This window comes from Aythya ferina, assembly GCF_964211825.1.
Source record: "Aythya ferina genome assembly, chromosome: 1".
NCBI lineage: Eukaryota > Metazoa > Chordata > Aves > Anseriformes > Anatidae > Aythya > Aythya ferina.
The window spans coordinates 192,947,191-192,970,196 of record NC_140296.1 but is presented as its reverse complement, the minus strand read 5'-3'; the positions used below and the strand labels follow the sequence as shown (position 1 = coordinate 192,970,196).

At 38.2% G+C, this 23,006-nt stretch overlaps 1 protein-coding gene across 9 annotated transcripts in view; it reads right to left on the bottom strand.

Moving 5' to 3' along the window:
• ATXN7L1 (ataxin 7 like 1) overlaps nucleotides 1-23,006 on the bottom strand; it is a 114,329-nt gene that overhangs the window by 8,819 nt on the left and 82,504 nt on the right. For all 9 annotated transcript variants that reach the window (XM_084498358.1, XM_084498360.1, XM_084498359.1 and 6 more), the window contains 6 exons: nucleotides 15,433-15,716; nucleotides 10,604-10,686; nucleotides 9,485-9,741; nucleotides 6,837-7,029; nucleotides 5,533-5,654; nucleotides 1,379-2,330 (listed from right to left, as the gene is read on the bottom strand). In XM_084498358.1, coding sequence (XP_084354484.1) covers nucleotides 1,379-2,330; nucleotides 5,533-5,654; nucleotides 6,837-7,029; nucleotides 9,485-9,741; nucleotides 10,604-10,686; nucleotides 15,433-15,716 — 1,891 coding nt within the window. The remainder of the gene's footprint in view (nucleotides 1-1,378; nucleotides 2,331-5,532; nucleotides 5,655-6,836; nucleotides 7,030-9,484; nucleotides 9,742-10,603; nucleotides 10,687-15,432; nucleotides 15,717-23,006) is intronic.

The following is a 23,006-nucleotide window of genomic DNA, read 5'->3' as shown; positions in this document are numbered from 1 at the left end:
TGGAACAGGAATGTCCCACAGGAACAGATGTAATCACTAAGAGAATCAGAGTTTGAACCTGGGACCTCCTTGTAGCTCTTTATATTGCCTGTATCTGTAGGACATCTCCAGACCACAGCAGCTACAGATATGTTTATGTAAGAAGTTGATACAATCCATTTCCTATTACCAAGAGTTGTACCAAACTAACAGTCTGTACTTTGTCTTCCCACTTGAGATACTTTGTCTTGGGGCAATTCAATCTTTTTGACACCTTCATTCTGTCTGCTGTATTAGTTTTTCATGAACTACTCAAATGATATGTTTGCTCATTCCCTTCTTAGACGCCCATTTCTGTCCGCTATTACCTGTGGATTGCCTTGCCCAAGATGTTACCCTGTCCAGTTCTGAATTCCACTTTATGTACAACATCTTTAGGAAATGAGTTTCGCAACAGTTCATAAACAAAACAACCAAAAATTGTCCTAAGCCACCTCATCTGGTTTTTCTCAGGTATTCTGTTCTCTCTGTCTCTGTCTTTCAGAAGCCAGGACCGAGCTTTATTTTCTGTGCACTGCACAGCATTGCATGTAATAGCAAAATTAACCAGTACATCATTTTAAAGACAGCATTGGCAGCTTTTCCAGCAAAATTTAATTCACATCTACTTTCATCCTTATACAGCATCACTGAAAGAAAAGCCAAAGCTCTATTGTTAACGACAATGAAGGCCGAGCTTGCATCCTTATCTGTTGCACTGACTTCACCATTCCGACCACATGCGCACTAAAAAAAGGTAACTAAATGTCCATTAAAGGTCATCTGGTTAAGAGCTTAATTTCTTAGTTCTCCCAGTTTCAAACAGGAAACAGCATCTGAGGTCACGCGTCTCAGATTTCCCCCACAGGAAAAGGTAGATGTAAGCATTTTGCATAAAACAAATGAGGTGACTCACATTGACATTAAAAGATGAATCAGCAACAAGGTTAGGAAAATGAAAAGCCAAAATGCTGACTCTTATCTTCCTGCTTTAAATGAGATATAATTTATTTCAGAGAGATAAGAATTAAGATCAGAAATTGGTTCCTAAAACTAATTTATCCATTCTGGACATTCAGTTTTACTTTAAAAATACAAATAGCTACTTTAGTAATTGAATAAAAATTCTGATTAAAATATTTTAAGTAAAAACAAACAAACAAACAAAACTTTCCCCCACCAGCATGTTTCTGTGATTGGTACAAACCAAATACAAATACAGTTCTGTATTAACCTAGAAAACACACTGTTCGATGGAAAACAATCTGAAGTGCACGTTTATTTTCTTTTTCATAATGCATGAAATATTTCAGGTAAGTCAAACATGACCGTCAAAAAAATAACTGGAAGAGTCCCTTACCTGTCGAGAGATGGAGCTGCTTGTAGGATCTGGCACCGCAGAAATAAGGTTGGCAGTGCTCTTTCTATGAACACTATTCATACCAGGCATTTTAGTGATTTTACAGGCTTTGCTACTAGAACTAGAGTTTTTACGTTTTTTTCCTTCTGATTTGTCGAAAGAAAGGGGTAAAGAAGACACTGCATTGTGTGCTCCCAGGGAGTGGTCCCCTGAGTGGTGCACAAGAGAAGATACAGACAGATTAGAAGAGTCAATACTGCTTACTACCATGCTCATGTGTTTCACTGAGTCTGTTGAACTACTTGATAATGAAGTCCGTCCTGAGGGCTCCGATTTGGCACTGAGTGGGCTTGTTCCGTTATTTGTATTGTGCACAGACATGCTGTTATAGGAAGATGTAGCCTGATAGGAGTTCAAAGTTGAACTGGGGTTCAGGACACAGTTCTTTTTGTGGGACCCTGAAAATGAAGACGAGGAAGATGTCTGCAAAGATAACGAGGATGATGACGACGACGATGACGACGACTGCGGCTTCTTCTTTTTGTTACTTGAAGACTCATCGCTACGAGATGACAGGTCTTTTACTTTTGAGGATTTGCTGGTTTTTGTTTTGGATGGCTTGTGGGATGGGGAAGGGATGACTGCTGGCACTGGTGACACAGCTGATGGCGCCTTAAAGGTTGAGTCCATGATACTTAGGCTCGCAGCCACATGAGGAAAAGCTGTAGTGTGTGACATAATGGAATTCGTATCTGATGTTGTCACAAAGGCTGCATTTGATAACATGGCTGATGTCATTATGTAAGAAGAAGTGATTCTTGAACTGATAGGGGTTGAAGGAATATACACGGCGCTGGGGTTGCTGAAAGGCTGTAAGACTGATGCGGGAAAAGGAGTGGAGACATGTGCTGCTGGAGAAGGCATGGGGCTGTCTGCCGCAGGAGGAATTTTCCTAAATAGAACAGAAAAGGAGATTTAGATACACACAAAAAATTCCATCTGAACAATGCAGATGGGAAACAACTCCTGGGAAGGAAAAGTTTATTAATAAAGGCATTTTAGTTTTGATTCCTGTTCTACCAGTTAGACACATTTTAATATTCACAGTTCAAAATAAGTTCTACATTCTACAACAGCTTCAAAATGCTTTTACTTCTATCGTTTTTTCTGTTTAAACGTAAGATTCCATTTTCAGGTTCTCTTATTAAGTTATGTGTGATTTAATACAAACAGCAAAAACCTACCACAAAGCATGTGTGTTTTAATATTGTAAGGATTCAGGAAAACTGGATTGTGAAGCGTATTTTCATCTGAAATGAATTTTCAAACCAGGCACGTTAATTCTATGAAGGCAGAGGAGACCTAACAGAAGAAGATTAGATGTAGCCCAACAGGAGTTCGAAGTTGCACTAGGGCAAGGTAAAGAATTACGCAGCGTAACTTTCTGCACAAAATTCTGCCATGGCACACGACTTCTAAACTGTGCAACTCCTCTGTTAAACCAGAACTCAGCTTCACTTCTGCAATGTAGCAATTATAGGTACGGTGTTACAATTAACCACTTTCTTGAAAATTTCATTTCCTTTTTTCTTTGCTTTACTAGAAAAAATAAAAAAAATGCAAATAAAATTCCCGATGACGGTACCTATCAACACGCTAGATACTATGTTTCATTCACTGCCTATGTTTTGCCTGAAACTCCAAGCTGTAGAACAGTTACAAAATTAACCTGAACTCACAGGTCAGATTTGATGAGAGTAGTACATGGGTCAATTTGGGGGGCAGTTGAGATTTATTTATCACTGAGCGTAAAGAGGAAAAGGAGCAATCAGGTCATTTGGCTCACCCCTTTCTCAATGCAGTACTATCCCCAACAGCTCATCCGGGAGCAGGTTAGACAGGATTAACTAGTTAAGTTATTAATTGCAGCAATGTTGAAAAATTGACAGAGTATTAAACAATGCTTGATAAGCTCTATAACTAGCTGAACACTATTCAAAGCATATAATATCACTTGTGAAATTAGTAGAATGTGTTCAACTTCCTCTCTATTAGGCCACTGATAGCACACCTTCTATTACTTTATCCAGTCCAGTGTTAACAAAGAAACAGGCTTCCGTAATGGTGTCTTGGAAGAGTATCATATGAGCTTTTCTCATTATTTGGACTAAAATTTAATTCTCAGTTTAATCCCGTTTTTATCATTAGAACCTACAGCCCACCATCATTCTGCCCTTGTTATCCTCACTACTGACACCTTTTCAATTTGCAGAGACTTAGTCCTGTCCTCAAAGAAGCATGATAAAGCAGCACAGGGTACTGTTTATAATAAAACACACCCTCTGCTGCTCTACCATAAACCAAATCCTAATTACTCGTTTTCTCACATAGTATTTTTCCTATGAAGACTCTCAGACAGAACATCATTTATGGTACAAATACGTAAGAGATTACATACAGACTATGCAACCAGAACTGAGCAAGCCCTACTGCCTGTGACTTGCTATGTGACTGAACAAAGCAGCTTATCAGGTCTGTTCCTCGGTGTATTTTTAAAGAAGAGCCAATGATTTATACCCACCTTTGTAAAATACTTTGAGAACTAGGATAAAATGCACTCTGTGGATGTTGCTATTGTTCTCAAATATGGCCTTGCATCCCTTTTACCTTTCGTCTCAGCTGGATGAGCCACAGCTAGAGCTGAACTAGCATCAGCTATAAAATCACAGCTTTACACACACCCCTGCTTGGCAAAGACAGGAAAAGATCAGTCCAGAGGACTGAGGACAACAGAAGAATACAAAGAGATGAAGCACTGTGAGCTTCCTATGTTATACAGACAAGTATGGATATAATACATGAAAATATTAGAGATTACACGAACAGCTGGAATTTGAGAAAACATTTACAATTGGATTTAGTGGGAGCAGGATGAGGCCTGTTTATTCCTTGTATCACAGAACTACAACAGAAATTATTTTAGGTCTTCATGAAAGGTGTGATACTAGCGACATTGATTCACGTGCCTGAATATCTTTTCACCTGGCAAATAAAGCCAATAGATAACGGGTTTTAATTTTACTATTTATAGAAACCAAATTAGTTTTATTTGTGGAAGGTGACAGACACTAGTTAGCTGCCAAATTTGCAAAGCAGAAGAGAGGAACCCGTTGTAGATCAAGCATCACCTGTCTCTGAACAGAGATGACACTGGCCCTTTCATGGCAAACCCACCCACCTTAAACTATGCCTCCCAGCGCTGTTATCACTGAGTTACCAGGTTAGTCAGACGAGCCAAGCTTTAGTGTTTCAAAAATATATGTAAATAAAAATCAAACCTTGTTTATCTAATGGCTGGCATCCAATGAATATAACACAGTCCTGATAATAAATAGTGACATGAAACACTGCACTTTAGTGTCATTATATTGGAAGAAGAATGCATGTTCCACAGTAGAATTTAAAAAAGTCATACCTGCAGACCCCATGAGTCTTTCAAATATAGTTGTATATTGTTTTAAAAAATAGCTTTTTTTTTTTTTTTGAAATGCAGTCTATTTTAATGTTTTTACACAACCTAAGCTTATAGTGATGTGGCACAGAGGTGTTTCAATACTAAGTCATAAAGGGAAAATTAAGACCTCAAAGCCAGGGAGTTTAAAGGGCACTATGGACTAAAAATTTCTATATTCCATCTTACATGTTAGCAAACGGGTACTGAATTCCTTATCACACAATCCGAGTCTCAGAGAGCAAAGTGTGAATGGAGATACAATTGTGTGACACAAGTACAACGAGCTAGGCTAACGTGTTATAAAACTGCATGGTATCAAGATGCATCTCCAAACACAGGAAACACTGAGCTTTAATGCACTTAAATGTTAACAGAACTAGTGAATTATTCCTCCCCAGATTTGGAGGGACTACAGAAAAGTCCTAAATCTGGGAGAAATCCACATCAGGATAGGAGATCGTTCTGCTGTGCTGCATATTCCTTAAAGAAGAAGAGAACATTTTTACTGGCATGGGCATATTACTGACGTGACTTAATGCAGAAGAAATTTTAAAAACAATCCCCAGTGGAGAGTTTAATTTTGTAGTTGTACAGAAATACAAATGTTGAACTACCCACCAAGTGTAAAACTCCCACTTACTTCCACATCTGTGAATTCAAGTGTTTTTCTACCATGGAGTTTAGTGCGAATCGAAAATGGTCCCATCTTCTGTCAAAGACGTAGTACCCTCTTCCCATTAAGCGACTACCATATGAACAAAACTGCAAGAAAAGATATTTCAACGTTGTTCATAGAAAAGTATTTCTACATTATGAAAGAATGATCATTTTTACATCAAGTAATAACTTTGTAATTTATATCACGAATACCTTTAAAAAGGTATTTCTCACTATCTGCAGCATAAATATTATTTAGCATGATGTATGAAATTTGCGCCTAATTTTTCAGCTTAGTGTAAAGTATACTTCATACTCCACTAACAATTTAGTTTACTATCAGGTAAAGAACAGAGGAAGAATATAAATGCTAAGGTACTGCTAAGGAAGTAATTCTGGCCAGTAGTACAGGTGGTCTGACACTGGAAAGTTCTCCTTTGCTCCAAGGACCATAGACAATCCTATAGTTACCCCAGTGTTAATTTTATTCTGCATATCATGTGGAAAACATATAAATGAAGTCTTTGCTAATTTTATTCCTTGGCTAGATCTTCATGAGAACCAACTGCTCACAAGTTCAAGAGTTCTCCCCCTGTTTCTTAGTTTCTACAATGTAAACAAATTCCCACTGCAAATCTAATGACACAAGGTTGCACTTTACTACTTACAATAAAATTTGCCACAAGCATGGGAGAAAGACAAAAACAGCTGCCGGAGAACATTCTTCAGCCCCTGCCAGAGCTGATGGGGTATGCTGTGCTCTACTTTCCATTTTTAGACGAATGAAGCGATAGCTTCAATGTCCACGTACACTCTCACATAAATGATATTTAATTACTGCTTCATAGCAGACTACAAAGATCAACGAGCACTGTAATAGCACCTTGCTGCCACATGATTTTCAGAGCTATAACCAATTGCAAGGGAGTTTCGTAAGAACTATGACAACAAATCATCTGTTCAAGTCACATTTAAAACACTGCAGCTTTTCTCTACAGCTTAGCAGAACTATACCTGATTTACAAACTATTGAGAAGAATATCTAAACCCAGAACTTACTTTCTCCTGCTTGTCCTGCAACCTACCAATGTTTGTCATATGCAACAAGCAGTCTTCTCTTCCTACCTTATCCCATTCATAAAGAGAACAAATGTGTTTGTTCTCTTTAGAATGCAGGCATCGCAATATAATTCCCTCATTCCTTACATTTTTACTGAAGTACATCTTTTTCTCCCCTCTTTAATGACTTAAGAATAACAGCAAGGCATGCCAGGGAGAGACACATACCCCAAGAGGTCTGGGATGGTGTCCAGAAAAATGACAGTCTAATTTCTCAGATTCTTCAGCTCCATCTGCTTCTCCTTCATCACTGGACAATCTACTGGTTAGATCTCCTCCCATGGAAGGCAGTGGCAGTTCTGGTACGTACCCACTGTGGTTTGAAGAACTGTTGCTGTTTATACTATTTGCAGATGATGGTCTAGAAGGAGAACAGACATTTACATCATCAGTGTTCGATAGCTCCAGAAACCCACCTGCCAGAGAAACGCTTCCAAGTAAATTACACCTGGAATGACCATGTAAAGGACAGTAAAAGATAAAGAATACCTGACACTTGGCCTTGTCAGAAATATATTGGGGTTATCACCAGGTTACCACTAACAGAAGCACCTGTGTGTTGCCTGAAATTTTAAATTTGCCGTGAAGTTGAGTTTAAGATCTTGAGGGAGGCAAAGTGTATTAAATATGCAAACAAAACCAGATGTGTGAAATCTTCTTACACAACACCGTAACTCTGCTACTTGATTAATCCCAAGTGTCCAGTTATGCTGAAATTAGCACACTAAATATAAACACGGGCGTTTAGCTTACTCCCTGCACAGCTAGTTTAGTAAGTGCAGTAAGTAGGAGGACCTCTTACATCATGGAGGATTTCTTTACCTCTGCCTAAAACCCAGGAAAACAAAGTGGGAAAGCGTGTACACCACAGGGCACAACATCTTCCCCTTCAAATTAACTTGGAAACAAACCAGATTTGAAGGTAGGTAGGTAGGGTGTGTGCCTGTGTGTGTAAAGGACTGGCAAATACAGTTTATACAACCAAGTGTGTATCTACATATATATATTTATATATACATGTGGAACTCTGAGGTTGGAAGAGACGTACACACTGAGCAAAATCAGCAGAACAGCAAGCTATCCAGCCAGCCTTCTTCAACCTAGTGAATTTATGCTATCAGCCACTAGACCCGCAGACAGGCGCTCTCTTCTGAACAGAGCAGGGGCTGCTTGACAACATCCATCAGCTAGAAACTGCTGCTGCAGTCACTGTTGCATTCATTGGAATTCATTGTGCGAGTGCTCTTTAGCCTTCGGGAAAAGCTGGCCAGGTCAAGCCAAGTCACTTTCAGTGAAACCAGACAACTTTGCCTCCGCAGAGCAGGCAGCACTCACATAACCCTTGCCAGCACCAGAGCAGCAGGCTTGCTGACTCCCAGCAGAGAGGTAGCAAGGCTTTTCCCTGGCACAGCTGCTTGCAAAAAGAAAAGATGACACAACAGAGCAGCTGTAGCAGAAACAGAAGTATAAATTGTACAAACACAATGCATGACTGCTAGAATCCTTCTCCTCATGTACCACTACCTTTCTTTGCAGTTTCTTCAGCTGACTCTCACTGAATCACATCCCAGTTTTGTTTCCGGAACACCTACTAAAAAACTGTCTGCCTGTCCCTCTGCACTCCTCTACATGTGAGGATGGCGTAGGTCACTCTTTTAACAGAGATTATGCTGAGTTCTCACCAGTTTACCTAAGTGTATTCTTTCATTCACTCCAAGCCCTGTCAGACCCACCTCTGTTGTTGTAAGAACAAAATTGCATTATGACATGATGAACATAGAGAAAACATAGGAAATGTCTGTTTTTAAAACTCGAGATAGCAAGTACAACTAAAAATCACTTGGAAATACGGACTTTGTACAAAAGCCCCAAAATGGGCACCCAATCCTGACCAAGGCTTCTGCAAAGAACTGAAATATGAAACAAACAAAATATGAAATATGAAACAAAACCAAGGATCTTAGCTCCATCTATCCCAGTCCAAACGAGTATTAAAAAAAAAAAACACACTCCAAAAACCAGCAGCCAACCAAAGCACATGGGAAAGTTTGCCAGAGGGTAAGGAGAATTCAGTAGCTCCAATACCTCGCGGCAGTTTTTCTAAAGGGACATTTTTGGAAGTTCACACTGTCTTTCCGAAGCCCGTCCTTGTCCTTTAAACGAAAAAAATCTTTGAAATGAGGAAAGATGTGCTACAGGCAGTTTCAAATCTCAAGTTTTAAGAATTAGCTGCTTACACTGTCATATACATGAAATCATACCTTTCTTTGAAGGACATTCAAAGAAAGTAATTACATTCGATGTAATCGGTGAATTATTTGCAGAGAAAATTTCTATGTAAACATGCTGAATTTTGCCACCAGTACTCCAATATATATAATCATAGGATCATACAATATCCCGAGTTGGAAGGGACCCATAAGGATCATCTAGTCCAACTCCTGGCACCACGCAGGTTTACCCAAACTTAAAATAAATTAACATAAATATATTTTTATTTCCAAATGTGTCAGAAACGGTCTTGATCATTACTGGCCATCTTATACAAAAAATGCCGCTAGTCCAAGGTTCAGGGCAGCGGATGGACACCGCTCCTTACGCCATGCCCAACCAGACAACAGGCTATTGTGGACAAATTCAGGTTAATACAAGTATACTCTATTTTTTTACTGCTAAGAGAAATTCTTATAATTAATGTATGTTTTATCATGCAATAGCCCAAACACCCAATATTTATAACATAGCCTGTATAAAAGACTAGTACATTTCTAACAGCAACTTCAGAATGCAACACTTCACGCTGGAGAACTGCTTACCTCGGAAGTACAGAATTTGGTGGTCTAGATTTTGCAGGAGATGTTACTTTAGATTCTTGCCCAGAGTTCACTGAGGATCCTGACAGAGAGTCTTGTGCTGGTGTGGGCTGGCTCTGATAGCTTTCCCTTGCAGACGGTGGATGCTCTTTGTCTTTTGCGACTTCTTTTTCCCTGGATCGAGCTTTGTGTTCAGCTAGAAGGATGTCAAACTGTTTTTTACGGCCTGGAACTGCTCGTCGATGATTAAGTGAATGAGTCTAAAAATAGGGTGGTTAAAAAGCATTTGTGTGTGCATGACATTGTTTATGAGTCCTCTATACTTCCGATACACCACAACTCTCTACAAGATAAAAATCTACTTCAAACAACTTTAGCCACAGTTATGGAAATAAAGCTGTTATTCCACGTTATCTTTGATAAATTATGAAGCAATTCTTAAGAAATGCCACATCGAGGCTAAAACTACTTCTGCAACAATCTTCATAATAGACTCTATTGACTTCCCCTTTCCAGCACAGAAAGCATAATTCCAATAATTGTAAAATATTAAGAAGTAATGTCACCGCAGCTCTTAACTTACAATGAAAAACTGATTTCATTGGATTGAAAAATGGGAATACATTTTTAAGCAAATGTAATTGATTGTCTCTACCAACAGGCAGCACATACACATACAAACGTTCATTATCAACATCTTACTTTGTTGCTTCTTTTTAACATGAGGCTTATTATTACCAGAAGTCAGCCTCCGTGTAATTTATCATATGAAAATCACGTTATATTTTCACTAAAAAGTGACTATACTTCAACATTTTTGCATATGTGAGCTAAAAAGAGAGTATTTAAAATAACTCTAGAGCTCCTACATGAAACATTAATGCTTTTTTTATAACGAGATGACAAGGAAAGAAAAACAAACATCTTTCTAGAAACATCAGTGGAATAATGCAGATGCTCTGATTCAAAGAAACAGAATTACTCAAAAGAATTACCTGAAAACAGCGTCTGAATACCATACCCATTGTCTGTAAGACAGGAGCAGGTATGACCTCTCAAACTACTGTGGTAGGATTTAAACTATAACAAAGCATCTGATATTTTATCTTCTAAGAAAAATACCTTGCAGGTGAGCGATCTTGTGCAAGGTTTCTTTGTTTCAGGATCCAGTACTCCACAGTGTTTATTTGGGTCAAATTCTCTTTCTGTTTGATGAGGGTGGAGGAAAAAAGGAGAAAAAAGCAGATTATTTCAGGAATTTTAACCGGAGCAACCATATTTGCAGGATTTCAATCACAGACTTCACAGGAGTAAGTCTGCTTACAAAGCTGTACTCAACACAGTGGTCTAAACGCGGGACCAAGCCAAAAAGTGGTGAGTTCAGTTCCCTCTCTAACACTGGCTGCCTGTGAGGCCTCGAAATGCAGCACTTGCAAATCTAGCCTTTGAGATCGACTCCAACACACACTTCAGACACACACAGACTAAATACTGTAAGTGCTTTACACATTACTTTGACATACTCAGAAACCCTGAAAAACAACCAGCGGTGCCTAAAATGTAAACACGAGATTACTGGTGACATTTTAAAAACAAAATTTATCTAAATCTGTCTCATTTTCAGGAAGTGTTAAAAAAAAAAAAAAAAAAAAGCGCATGTTAGTTCTTATTTCCCTAAGTCAATGGCAGCATGGAGCTTAAAGTTTGCAGCGATTATGAAAAAAAGTCTCATTTGAGTTCTACTGATGATTAACATTAGGCGTGCATTTAATATTTAATGTGCTATATTTGCATATTTCATTGTCATTAATATTTTAGTATTTATATACCACAGATAGAGTCACCTCCTTTAAGTTATATTAATATAGTTTTATGTTTTGCACTATAGAGCTGTAACAAATCTACAGACATAGAATTTTTATTCGATGCCACCAAAAACCTCCCGTTATCTTTATATTCCTAGACACAGTGTGTTTTAATTGGCAGAATGGTTTGCTTTTGTTTGATACAGGGATATAAACTATTTGTCAAAATCATTTTTAAATCTACAGCTGTGTTATATTCAGATAAAAATAATTATCCTATGCTTAAATGCAACAATTAATCCGAGTACTTAAATGTTCCTTATAAATAAACAAACAGAATCAGAGCTAAGATGAAGACAGCAATTCCCAGCTATGCTATAATGCTAGGACACCATACAGCAAGTGGAACAGCTGGAAGAAGAAATTTGAGGCCAAGTAGCCTACAGAAGATAATTCTTGTCTTCCGACAGCAAAATTACTAGCAGTTATATGTATTCTAATATATATGGACTTACAAATGATAAAGCAAACATCAAATAAAAGGTTATGTTATTGGCCTACTAGCAGAAAGATACCAAAAACTGAGCTTGAAAAATATAGCTAATGCTATTTTTTTTGTGAAACCTAAAAAAATGGTCTGAAATCTGTCACACGCAGTTGTAGTTTCTGTGGCTTCTACAGGTCAACAGAAAGAGTAAAGTGGTCTGTGTACAACTAAATATGATAAATATTTTTCCTACTTAATGGATGAAAATGCATGTTCAGGTTGAAGGAGTTAATTACTCCTGGTTTTCAAGTGTATGAGTTCTTATCTGAATCACTTGCCAAAACCCCAGAAAACACACAAAAACCCGAAACAAACTATATGGATTTATAAACGTGCCTTCTAATGAAAAATCAGTCCTGAAGGCAGTGGCAGGGCTGTGCAATGTATTCTGGAAGACACAAAATTGGGCTGTGTTGGACCAACGTGGAAACATACTGCAAAAATCAAGAATTTTGGGAACAGCCAGACTGCAATTTGTGTCCTGGCCAAGCAAGACTTTGGGGATTGATTGTAGGAAAGAGAGATTTCAGAAAACCATACAGAGGTAAAAGCTAAGCGTGTAATGGACTACAAGCACAAGAAGTGGAAGCCTCTGCCACCTACTGATCAGCAAAATAACGTGCTTGCTCTGAGGAACACCAAGTATTAAACAAACAGGAAACCACTTCTCCTGAGTGAAGCTTATGTGGCTGCTCCCGAGGAGTCATGAACAAGAAACGTAGCTACAAATACGCCTGGCTTGGGCAACACTTTAAATGAAGATTTTCACCTTCTTGTCAGTGATTAAATACAGCTTCTGTCTACTTTTGTATTAGGAATTGTGTAGATTCCTGTGCACATGCCCAGCTTGAGAAAGCTGTTTCTCCAGAATGGGTTTCACTTCCTTTTGGTGGCCAGAGCAAGGAGCATTGTAGCTTCACATACAGAAGGAAGGTCACACTCCTGTTTGAAACAGCACAGATATTCTTAAATAAAGCTTAAATCGGGCATCTGTGTTTTTTAGTTTTACCCCAAAGAGAACAAGAACTAAGGAAAATTTAAATACGTGGGGTTGTTTTTTCCCAGTTTGCTACCAGGGAACACTGATCCACTTGTGCTGGGCAGCTACAGACTGTCTTTTGTGGGTCCACGAGCTGACTCCCCTCGCTCACCGACAGTACTCCTGAAAAGAGGGCAGGTTCATTCATCACCCAAACAACCACCAGCTCTCAGCAAAGTAAAAAAAAAAACAACAACAACAAAAAAACAAAACACAAAACAAAAAAAACACCAACCAAGCAAAAATAAACCTTCAGCCACAGGAAGGGAAATGGTATGAGAGAAAGTGGAGGTTGCTAAAAAGGAAGGAAAACAGATGTAAACCAGATCTATAAAGAGTCTTCAAAAATTAACAGCTGCACCCCTGCATGGCAGAGGACAGGGAAACCTAAATCCCCAGGCAGCTTCTCCTTTTAGTGTGAAAAGAATATAATTTATGGTCTAACTAAAACGATCATCTTCTTGACCCTCCAAGCTCTTTTTCTCAGGCTTTATGCCCTTCAGTGTAGCAGGATCCATCAGAGTGACACACAATCTGCGGACAATTAATTTACAGGGCTCACAGAACTTTTGTTCTTTGCATCATCACTGATTTATTGCCTTGCTGCAAGAACACATGGGGCAGCACAAGCAAGATTTAATGGATTTAAAATCTTATAATGATAAAGAAACTTTACTACAAGTATCGGTTTTGCGCATTTGTTAGCCATCTAAAAGTAAACCAATGCCTATCAGAGTGCTCAGATAGTCCTGCGCAGAGCCCCAGCCTACTTGGAAATTTCCACCACTGAAACTTTCCCTATCCTGGAAGAAATCATGAGTGATAGCTTAGAGACAGAATAATGATGGAGTCACCTCCACACACGACATGGAAGCTAAAGGAATGATACAAAAATGATTCTCCTTTATGAGCATATTTCAGCAAGCACTTGTACAAAGAAGGAGCAAGTATCTCCTACAGCGCTGCAGAGGTACATGGTGACATGAAGAAAATAAGTATCAATTTCAACTACCCAAGTAAGAATCGATCTGAATCGATCGGCTAAATTAAGCCCATAGAGCATTAAATGAAATAATGGTTTAAAACAAGCAACAAATTGGATCTTAGCAAGTAAAGAGTAAGTTATAAAAGCTGAACCAGCCACTTTTGCCTTTTTTTTTTAATGCTATCATGAACAACTGCTCCATATTCTTACTTGCCACCTTTAACTAGTTAAGAAAGCAATCAGTGTGCTGAATCCTTGAAGGCGATGGCATTCTTCCATACCACACACAGCCCTAGCAAACACCTCTCACTGGTCTGGAATCAAGCCACGGATGCAGTACCAAAGAGCTAACTGCCAACTTGGAGAAAATGGAAAAAATAAAACTGATATTCTGTCAAAAATAGGACACACTCATTAACTGGAAATGAAAGCATTTTTCTTGTACACTTCCACTTGATTCAGAGCTTGTGCACATTTGGAAATTGTATGAACCAACTCTGCAAGCAGACGATCTAATGCGGATCGTGCTGCCATTAGCAGAATTAGCCTTTCAGTACACACAGGGAGTTGCTGCCCAAATCACAAAGCACTGCCAGCAGATGAATAGACCCTGCACAGCTTCTAAAGCAGTCAAATTGAATCAGTTGCTTTTGCTTTAAACGGTATATCCCTCAAAACACTTTATTTCCCCCCTTTTATTCGAAACAAAAATATGTTTTTGGCTTTAGAGGACAAATTACTTACACGCTGCCCAACAGCTGGCATGGGTTGCCTCTGGGGAGCTCTGTGGAAAAAAAAATCTTCCTCCAGCAGATGGCAACCTCCCGACCTGCCCCCCTGTGCTGTTCTGTGCTTGACTGGTAAATCTGCACAGGGATCTCCTCAGTGCCATACTGCCTAAGGCCAGCCAGAGCATTTCCATTTGTGATGCCAGTCCCTCAGCCTCACTGCCCTCTCTGCCTCAAAAAGATCAAGATCCCCGCGCTACCATCTTCTTACTTCACCCACACGTGAATCGCAGAGGTAGAAGTGGAGGAGGAAAATTATGACATTTAGGATTCCCCCAGCATTCCCCGTACATTCCTGGAATTTTCCAGTGTTCACTATCAAGAAAAATGACTGTTAAATAAAGTTATGACCTGGCGGATAATGCAATGTCCTAAACCTCAGCTGCTCAACGTGGTCATGACCATAGTATAGTCACTCAACCCAGGCATATTATCTTTTGCTGTAGACAAACTGGTATTATATAATCGATGGAAGAAGCTTTCTACCTTTCTGTTTTAATGAGTTTTCTTCCTTAAAATTTTACATTTGACTTGTTGGCCAATTGAAAAAATAGACTAAGACACTCCACATTTAAGCTAAATGGAACATGCATTTTGAAAATAGTTTGTTTACACATGCTAGGAGTTTGAAAGCTTTCTTTTTCATATATGTAAACAAGCATCTTACAGCAGAAAAATCAAAACAAAAACAGGCTACAGCAGTTTATTAGTACCTTATTTCTGAGCCACAGAAAGATAAATGAAGAAAGATGGACTACATCAAAAAGCAAACCACAATGCTACTCACCTGAAAGTCTTTTGTAAGGCTTGTTACTGCTTTTAGTGCCATTTTGGTGTTTCTTGTCTATTGAAGGAGCTATAATTCCTTTGCCGTTCAGAATCTTTTCTGGTGACGGCGGCACTGATTTAGACGTCAAACCAGATTTGACCAAGGTTGGAGCAGGTATGGTGGATGAAGAGGCTGAGGAGGAGGTGATGGTGGTAGTGGTTGCAGAATTCATTTTAACGTTGGCACCATCTGCCTTCACTAGATTAGGAATTTTCTCTAGACTGACTACTGGAACAGGAACACTGCAAAACCAAGAAAAATCTTCAAGTTGCGTTTTCTGTATCACAGATTCACAGTTCATTAACTCCCTTCCACAGATAAAAAGATTTTGTTGCAAGTAAAACATCTTCAGACCAAAATGGAAAACTTACGACAGTTATTGGCTACTTTTGTTCAATCAAATCTTTACAAAACCAGCCATCTGTAGAGCCTGGTAATGTAAAGAATTATGCAAATAAAGCTTTTCATTTTTAAATATACATTTCCTTACTATTCATAAACAAAATGATTCCTCGGTGCCTAGCAAAACACGTCCCCTTACATCCATGGTCTCATGCCATTAACACCAACATGTATCGGGTGTGTGTATGCCATGCTAAACTCACCATGACACAGAAGGAGTGTGCTAACAATATTTGCAGTTTAAACAAACACAAAAATAATTCATTTGCTCGAAAGTGTGTAAATGACATATAAATTCTGGGAACAAGGAGAAAAGAGATTTTGAGTATAGCAGTCTTAACAGCGATCCCTTTAAAAGTATCACCATGCTTGATGAATTGAGCACTGTTTATAATGAAATCTTGTGAATGTATGAATGGAAATCCCCACTATAATTATTACCTTGGTTGCCCCCTTTCAGAATAAGCTCTGCAGTAACTAACTTCACCTAACTTAACTACTGCAACAGCATTATTTGTGATGCTAACAGAAGTTACATTCTCAATTTGGTAGCAAAAAAGATTAACGCGAGTCATTTTTAAATCCAAAATTATAACAATATTTCTGAGTCATATCTGCACGAGGAAATATTCAACAATAGTCGCTGCTTTCAATCTTCCAAGCAACCCCCAAACTGGATGTGTTAGCCTACCAATTAAAATTCTAATTACCCCTCTTTACTGAAACAAACCCAGAAAGAAAACATTAATTTAAAAATACATATTTAATTTAAAAGCCTAAATGCTCAGAGCTTTAAGCCACGGTTTCTCTAGAGGCTGCAAGTGGAGTTTCTTGCCAAAGTACACACTGCCGTCAGTGCCCCAAGACAGGCAGCAGTTGCCTGTCTGTACCTCACTGAACCCTTTGGGGTTTCTTGCCATTCATAAATTCCACATAATTCCAGTCTTTTGTGTCTGAAAAACGTCACCTTGCTATGTGAGGAATGGTTAGCAGGTAGGAAGTTGCTACGATCAGAAAAAGATGGCTTTGGCAGGACATCCTCCATGGGATGCCCTACAGAAGCACTGGAAGCAGGGGCCAAAATCACTCAAGTCCTGACCTTCGTGGGATCCTACAAAACCTGTTTCCTGTTGGCTGCTGAAGATGCTAATCAGGAAGTGCAGCGTATGTGGCTGGAGTGGACTCTCCTAGAGCGTAAAGTTGTTTAGTTTTAGTCTAAGGATATTTTAATAAAGAAAAATGTATCAACAATGACAAACAACAGGTATATAAAATAAAAATTAAGCTGCAGGCACCAAGACACGTCCTGCAGCTGGAATTAACTTACATAAAACTTCCTTATCCTGTGGTATCATAAACATGCAAGTCAGGTGGTCAGAATACAGAACCAACTACAGTGAGATGCACAGTGCTGGCCAGTATGGAAAACAACTCAACTTACTCATAAAACCAGAATTGCTTAAGTACTTCAATAAAAAAGCAATCATGAAGCTATGATAAGAGGACTTGATCCTCTGGTAACTTTTTTAACCTGCTCTGAATTTACTAAGTTAAATGACAGATATAAATTATAACGTCTTAGGGTGAGGATTTATTTATTTTTGCTTTTAAGCTGCAGACAATTAAATTTCCTGAAAATGGGAGAATTTCTTTACTCTAGATCAAGTAGTTTTACTACACAGAAACTATATATATACACATATACATGTATAATAGAGCTGAACAAATGTTCATGCCATTTATAAGGTTTGTCTTAATTCAAAGTACTGATGACACAGTGATAGAGTCCAGTATCTTCTCTGTTCTAGTAGCTAAATGTGGGTAATTTATAAAAAGTTTATCTGCTTTGCGGTGTGCAGAACCCTAAGTCCTAGAGTACGTGTGGGTGCTCACTGTGAAAATGAACAAAACCAAAGGGAGGCTTTGGGTTTTGCTTCATTTTTTTTCCAGACCAACAAGTCAAGCTTGAGAATAGGTGTAATTACTTGTTACGCATTTCACTGCAATGTTGATGAAAATAAAAACATTCTCGTATTTTAAGATGGCCATTCTATATGACTCCTGGTAGTCTACCATAAGTTTTTGGAGATCTTAGAAATTACAAATGATCACTTCTCTTAATGTCAGTGGGAACTACACTCAACATTAAGGAACTCTAATTTCATGTCAGCATAACAAATAAAGATGAATTGATAGCTGAACTGCAATCTGGAAGCTGCACAGGACCAACAACCGTGATTAACTGCTAAGGACTAAAAAGCTAAATACATCAAACGCCCATATTTGTACTTGATGCTTCAAGAGAGTTCTTTGTCCAAACCATTTTTTGATTGAAAATTAAGGATTTATTCATAAAGTTCATTAGATTTTAAAAAAATCTCCTTAATCTATTTACTACATTTAAAAAACAATTTTCTGCACAAAGAGCCTACTCAAATTTAGTAAAGATAATGGCTGAAAGCAGACATGCAACAAACACAAGAAGAGGAAGGGCACATGGCAATCAGTGAAAATGAGAGTAGTGGGGGTACAGAAGATCGCCACAGATATGTGGAGAAAAATTTGTATTCATTAAAGACAGGTTGTTCTCCTCCTCCTTTTTACAAAGGAAACTAACAATAACAGCAGTATTTACCTAATGGTCAGTAAAATATTTATTAGCATGCAAAATAGCAAAAATGTTCAGTATTTCTTCTATACTAAGAATGAAGCAGGATAATGCACCTCGATCACAAAAAGATGGTTTTTGATTCCTTCAGTAACTGTAAAATGCTAGCTGAAAAATCAGAATTTTTTTTTTTAAATAAGCAAAGCTGGACAACATGGCCATGAGTTCCAACAGAGCTGAAGAGATATCTGATGTCTGCACATTAATTTCTAACTGCATCTTGGAATATCTGGCAACTTAGAGAAGACAGCCTAGTGCTGATGTTATATTCACACCAAAAACCCACACTGGAAGGTCTTGGAAAGAATAATGGAAAAGCTAACAATAACAAACTGATAAACAATTTGTTCATATGGTTGTACTGAAAAGCAAAAGAAATCTGTTTTCACTTTCTGGTGAGGTTACCAGTTAAGCTGACAAAGATAACTGTGAAAATTCCAACTCTTGGAATGCATTATAAAATAAAAACACTTTAAAATCACATGTTAAACAAACAAAAATCAAAAACTAGTTTTCAGAGATTCCAATGAGGGTGTTGCTAGTGGGACTTCTTAGCCATCATAACCCAGTGTGACACAATTGAAAACTTCACTGGCATTTAGAAACAAACACTGGATTCCTGTCGGTGACATTTGCTGATGGAATTAGGATTGAGGGAAACCGTGACAGACAAAAGAAGTTATAAAAATTAGCATGGGATGTTTGGTGAAATGCATTCATTCAAAAAATAGAATCAAATGTAAAGTTATACATGAAGAAAGGAGCTATTCAGTGTACAGTAAAATATGGGGAGAAAACATACTGGAAATACAGACAAAAATATTTAGTGGTCAGTGGATAAACAATATGAGCTTTTACTGTATTGTGCTGACATTAAAAGAAAAGGATATAGCAAACAAGATTTAGGAGCAGATTTACTTTTCTCATCTCCTCAGTTATACTGGTACGTCTCCCAGTTTTGCTGACCAGTGTTCAATACTGATGTTGATGAATTAGAAAGGAACCAGAGAAGCCTATGAATATATCTGAGGGCTACAGAAAGTGCTTTATCATCACAGGCTTCAAAACCTCATTCTCTTTTTTAGATAAGGTAACTGATTTCCCTGTTTTCTCATGTTCTTAAATAGACAGTAAATAGTAACTCCTTCAGTGGAGCCTGTGACAAACTCCTGAAACAAGACTGTATTTCCCTCCTCAGTAACTTGTGATAATTTCTTTCAGTTCCAAGTCATTACTTGTCAAGTCATTCCCAAGCAAGAAAAATAGTTATAGTATGTCACAATACTGGCACTCCTATCTCCTTATTACCTACACTTCCCTTTCTTCAGGCTTTATTAAATAATTTTCCCTTGCTATCATGTAATTTTGCTGTGGTTTTTTTTTGGTCATTCATAGCCATATTAATTCTAAAGTCTTAGCTACCTGTTCAACTCTTTTTTTTTTTTTATTTGTTTTTATAGGAAATAAAATTCAAAAACATTTACAAATGTAAAACACTTCCATTTTTTATTTCTGGGATTGCCTCTAGGTGTAAGAAAGTATTTTTGATGCAGTGATTAGAATATATGGCTCAAGTTAACTCTTTTGAATTTTGTTCACAATTCCATGTTGCATTAGAATTTCTTGACAAGCTTCACTTCCTCATCTTTTCTGTGTACAAAGGCGTTTCTTAAACACAAAGAAATAAAGACTAAAAGATGGTTAAAAGATTCCTGTAAGTGACATTACAAACCGTAAATGGTTACACACAGGTATACCTTTGTCATCTTACTACAAAAAGACCATAAATTCCCTACATGTCGATGAAAACTACAAAATTTCTGTTTCATTTCCTTTATTTTCAGAATTTCTGGCAGGCAGCAGCTAATCCTCACGGAGGGAGGTCAAGGAGACTTGCTTCAGCTGGGATCGCAGGGCTAGCTGGCTTTAACACTTCACCGTGGTCTTACACTGCCTCAGGAGCATGGTGCAGGGAAATGAACATCCCGCAGCATCAGGGCAGTGCTGGGAAGGTGAAGTGGTGTCCTTCAGGCATCCAGGGAGGAGCCAGGAGCTCCAGGCCCCTGCAGTGGGGCCCATGGACCCCAGAGGTGCAGTTCCTCTGAGGAGAGGGGAGCAAACTGTGTCGTGAGGCGAGGAGGGATGACCAGAGACAGGATCAGCTCAAGTGGAGAGATGAGTCAACTGTCACCTCCTTGGCACCAGAACACTTTTTACAAATGGTATCTGGGCTGTTTTTATGGATCACCATCTCATGTTCATTATTATTGTTATCACTAACAATTAACTTATTTGTTGCCTTTTTCTATTTTCTACCTGTTTGCTGTGTCTCCTACAACCTCAACTGCAAGCTCCAGAAAACCCTGGTTCACGTTTATCTTGCGCACAGTGCAGTCGTGCTCCAGCAACCGCTCCGGTCTCTGCGCACTGCTGTATTAATAGCAACGATGCTAGAGAGAGACAGGAAAAAAATCAGAGCCGAGAGGTATTTCTGGATGATGTATTCACAGTAATCTCTCACATTCCAGCTACAAGAAGGCAAGGATTAAAACAGCAGAGACAAAAATGCAACAATCGCAGCTCTCTTTCACCTGAGCATTCTGATCACGCCTTCTAAAGCATTAGCTGAGGAGTCCTCTGAACCGCTGCAGCACATCTCAGGACATGGATGTGAAGAAAACGAGCTGCTGGGTCAGTGCTTAAGATGATGACTCAAGCAAATCAATAGTGAATTAACAGAAGAGCTGGGTCTACATGCAGGCAGGCATGCCAACAGAGATCTACTGGGCCATGCTGTCGCAGAGGCCATTTCTGAAACACTGCTATAAATATAGCATCTAAAAATTAAAAGAGAGACTGAAAAAAATGTGAAGGAATCAGCTAAGTGCAATAAAGGTTATTCCAGGTCTGGAAAGCACTCATTACAAGTGATACGGCTCCTGAATGAAGCTAACCTATGTATTTGTGGTGTCTCATAATTACTGCAATGTAACGGACAAAAGCACTGAATAACTGGAAGCTTCAGATGACGATAAGCTGTAACGCATGGATACATGATGAATTCTGTGCATATTTTTTGAGACAAATTTGTGTCAATTCAGTATGTCTTTCTAAAAGATAAGTGGGTGAAGTTCTATGCCTTGTACAGAATGGTGAATGGAAAATGTAATTCTTTTTTAAGATAAGATTTATATTTACAAGTAATTTCTCCTTTAAAAAAAAAAACAGATCTGCTGAATAATTCCTAGAATTCTAAATAAAAATGACAATCCACTAATGGAACAGGAACAAACTGTTTGTTAACATCTCACTATAAACTGTGATGATTATCAGACTGATTTTATTCTCTAAGAAATCATGTAATCTACGGCACTTGACACTAAACTCTGAAAGACAAGTTTACCGATGCCCAATTTGGACTGTCAGTGATCTGTTGTGTGATGATTACAGTATCTTTAACCAGTAGATGCCTCATTTTCCCCTGGTAAACAGAACCACAGTGTTATCTCCTTGCAGAGCTGCAAGAATTTGGTAATTCACAAAGTAGAACTACTGACATATTAATTGCCAAATAATTAACAAGTCAGTACAACAGTTTTAAACAACTAAATCTAACTTCTTAATCATCAGTAGATGTTTGGGATGTTCCCAATAATGGGAAAAAGGGTTGGTGAAAATGGATATTTTGTTCCCTTTCAGCTTTTACTGACTGACAGAAAGCCATCTGTTGCCAAAACAGAGGATACTGTTTAGATTCAGTTAGCAGGCTGAAACATAGATACAGAAATTGCTGTCTTTAAAAACGGGTAACAGGTTTGTAGAATTAATACTCTGAAGACCTTTCTGAATTTCTTTTAATTAGATTTAAAATAAAAATGTTAATTCCTCTTTTTAACATTCACAATAAAAGGCCACTATTCAAGCAAGAGTGTTTTGTGTTTTTTTTTTTTTTTTTTTTAATAGTAAAGGAGGCACTTAGATGTTAACTAAAATAGCCCGTATCTCATGTGTGTGTGTGTGTAGTCTAAACATCCAAAATTTGTGTTTTCAGAATTATATACCGTAATTGTCCACAACATTCATCACATTTATAGAAATGGTGGGTTCTGACTTACAGGAAGATTAGATATTGACTAGGTTTATTCCAGTGCAAGGTAAATTCTATGGCTAGGCAGATGTTGCAGTCTTCGAACTCATGCCAAGGAGTGTATGTTTCAGGCAGAAAACATGAGCTACTATTTTAACATACTAGGAGTTTATGTTTTGTCTCACTGGTGAATGGTTTATTTACTGCTTTAAGGCAGTTGTGTCCAGAAATGCTACCTAAAATCATGACCCTCTTATGCTAGATACTGCATATTATATAAGTATCCTTCCCATTTGTAAGTAGATAAAGCTTGAGGAAAAGAAAAAGGAAGTCCTTTTATCTCACATTCACAGAAACGGAACTGAAGCTGAGGAA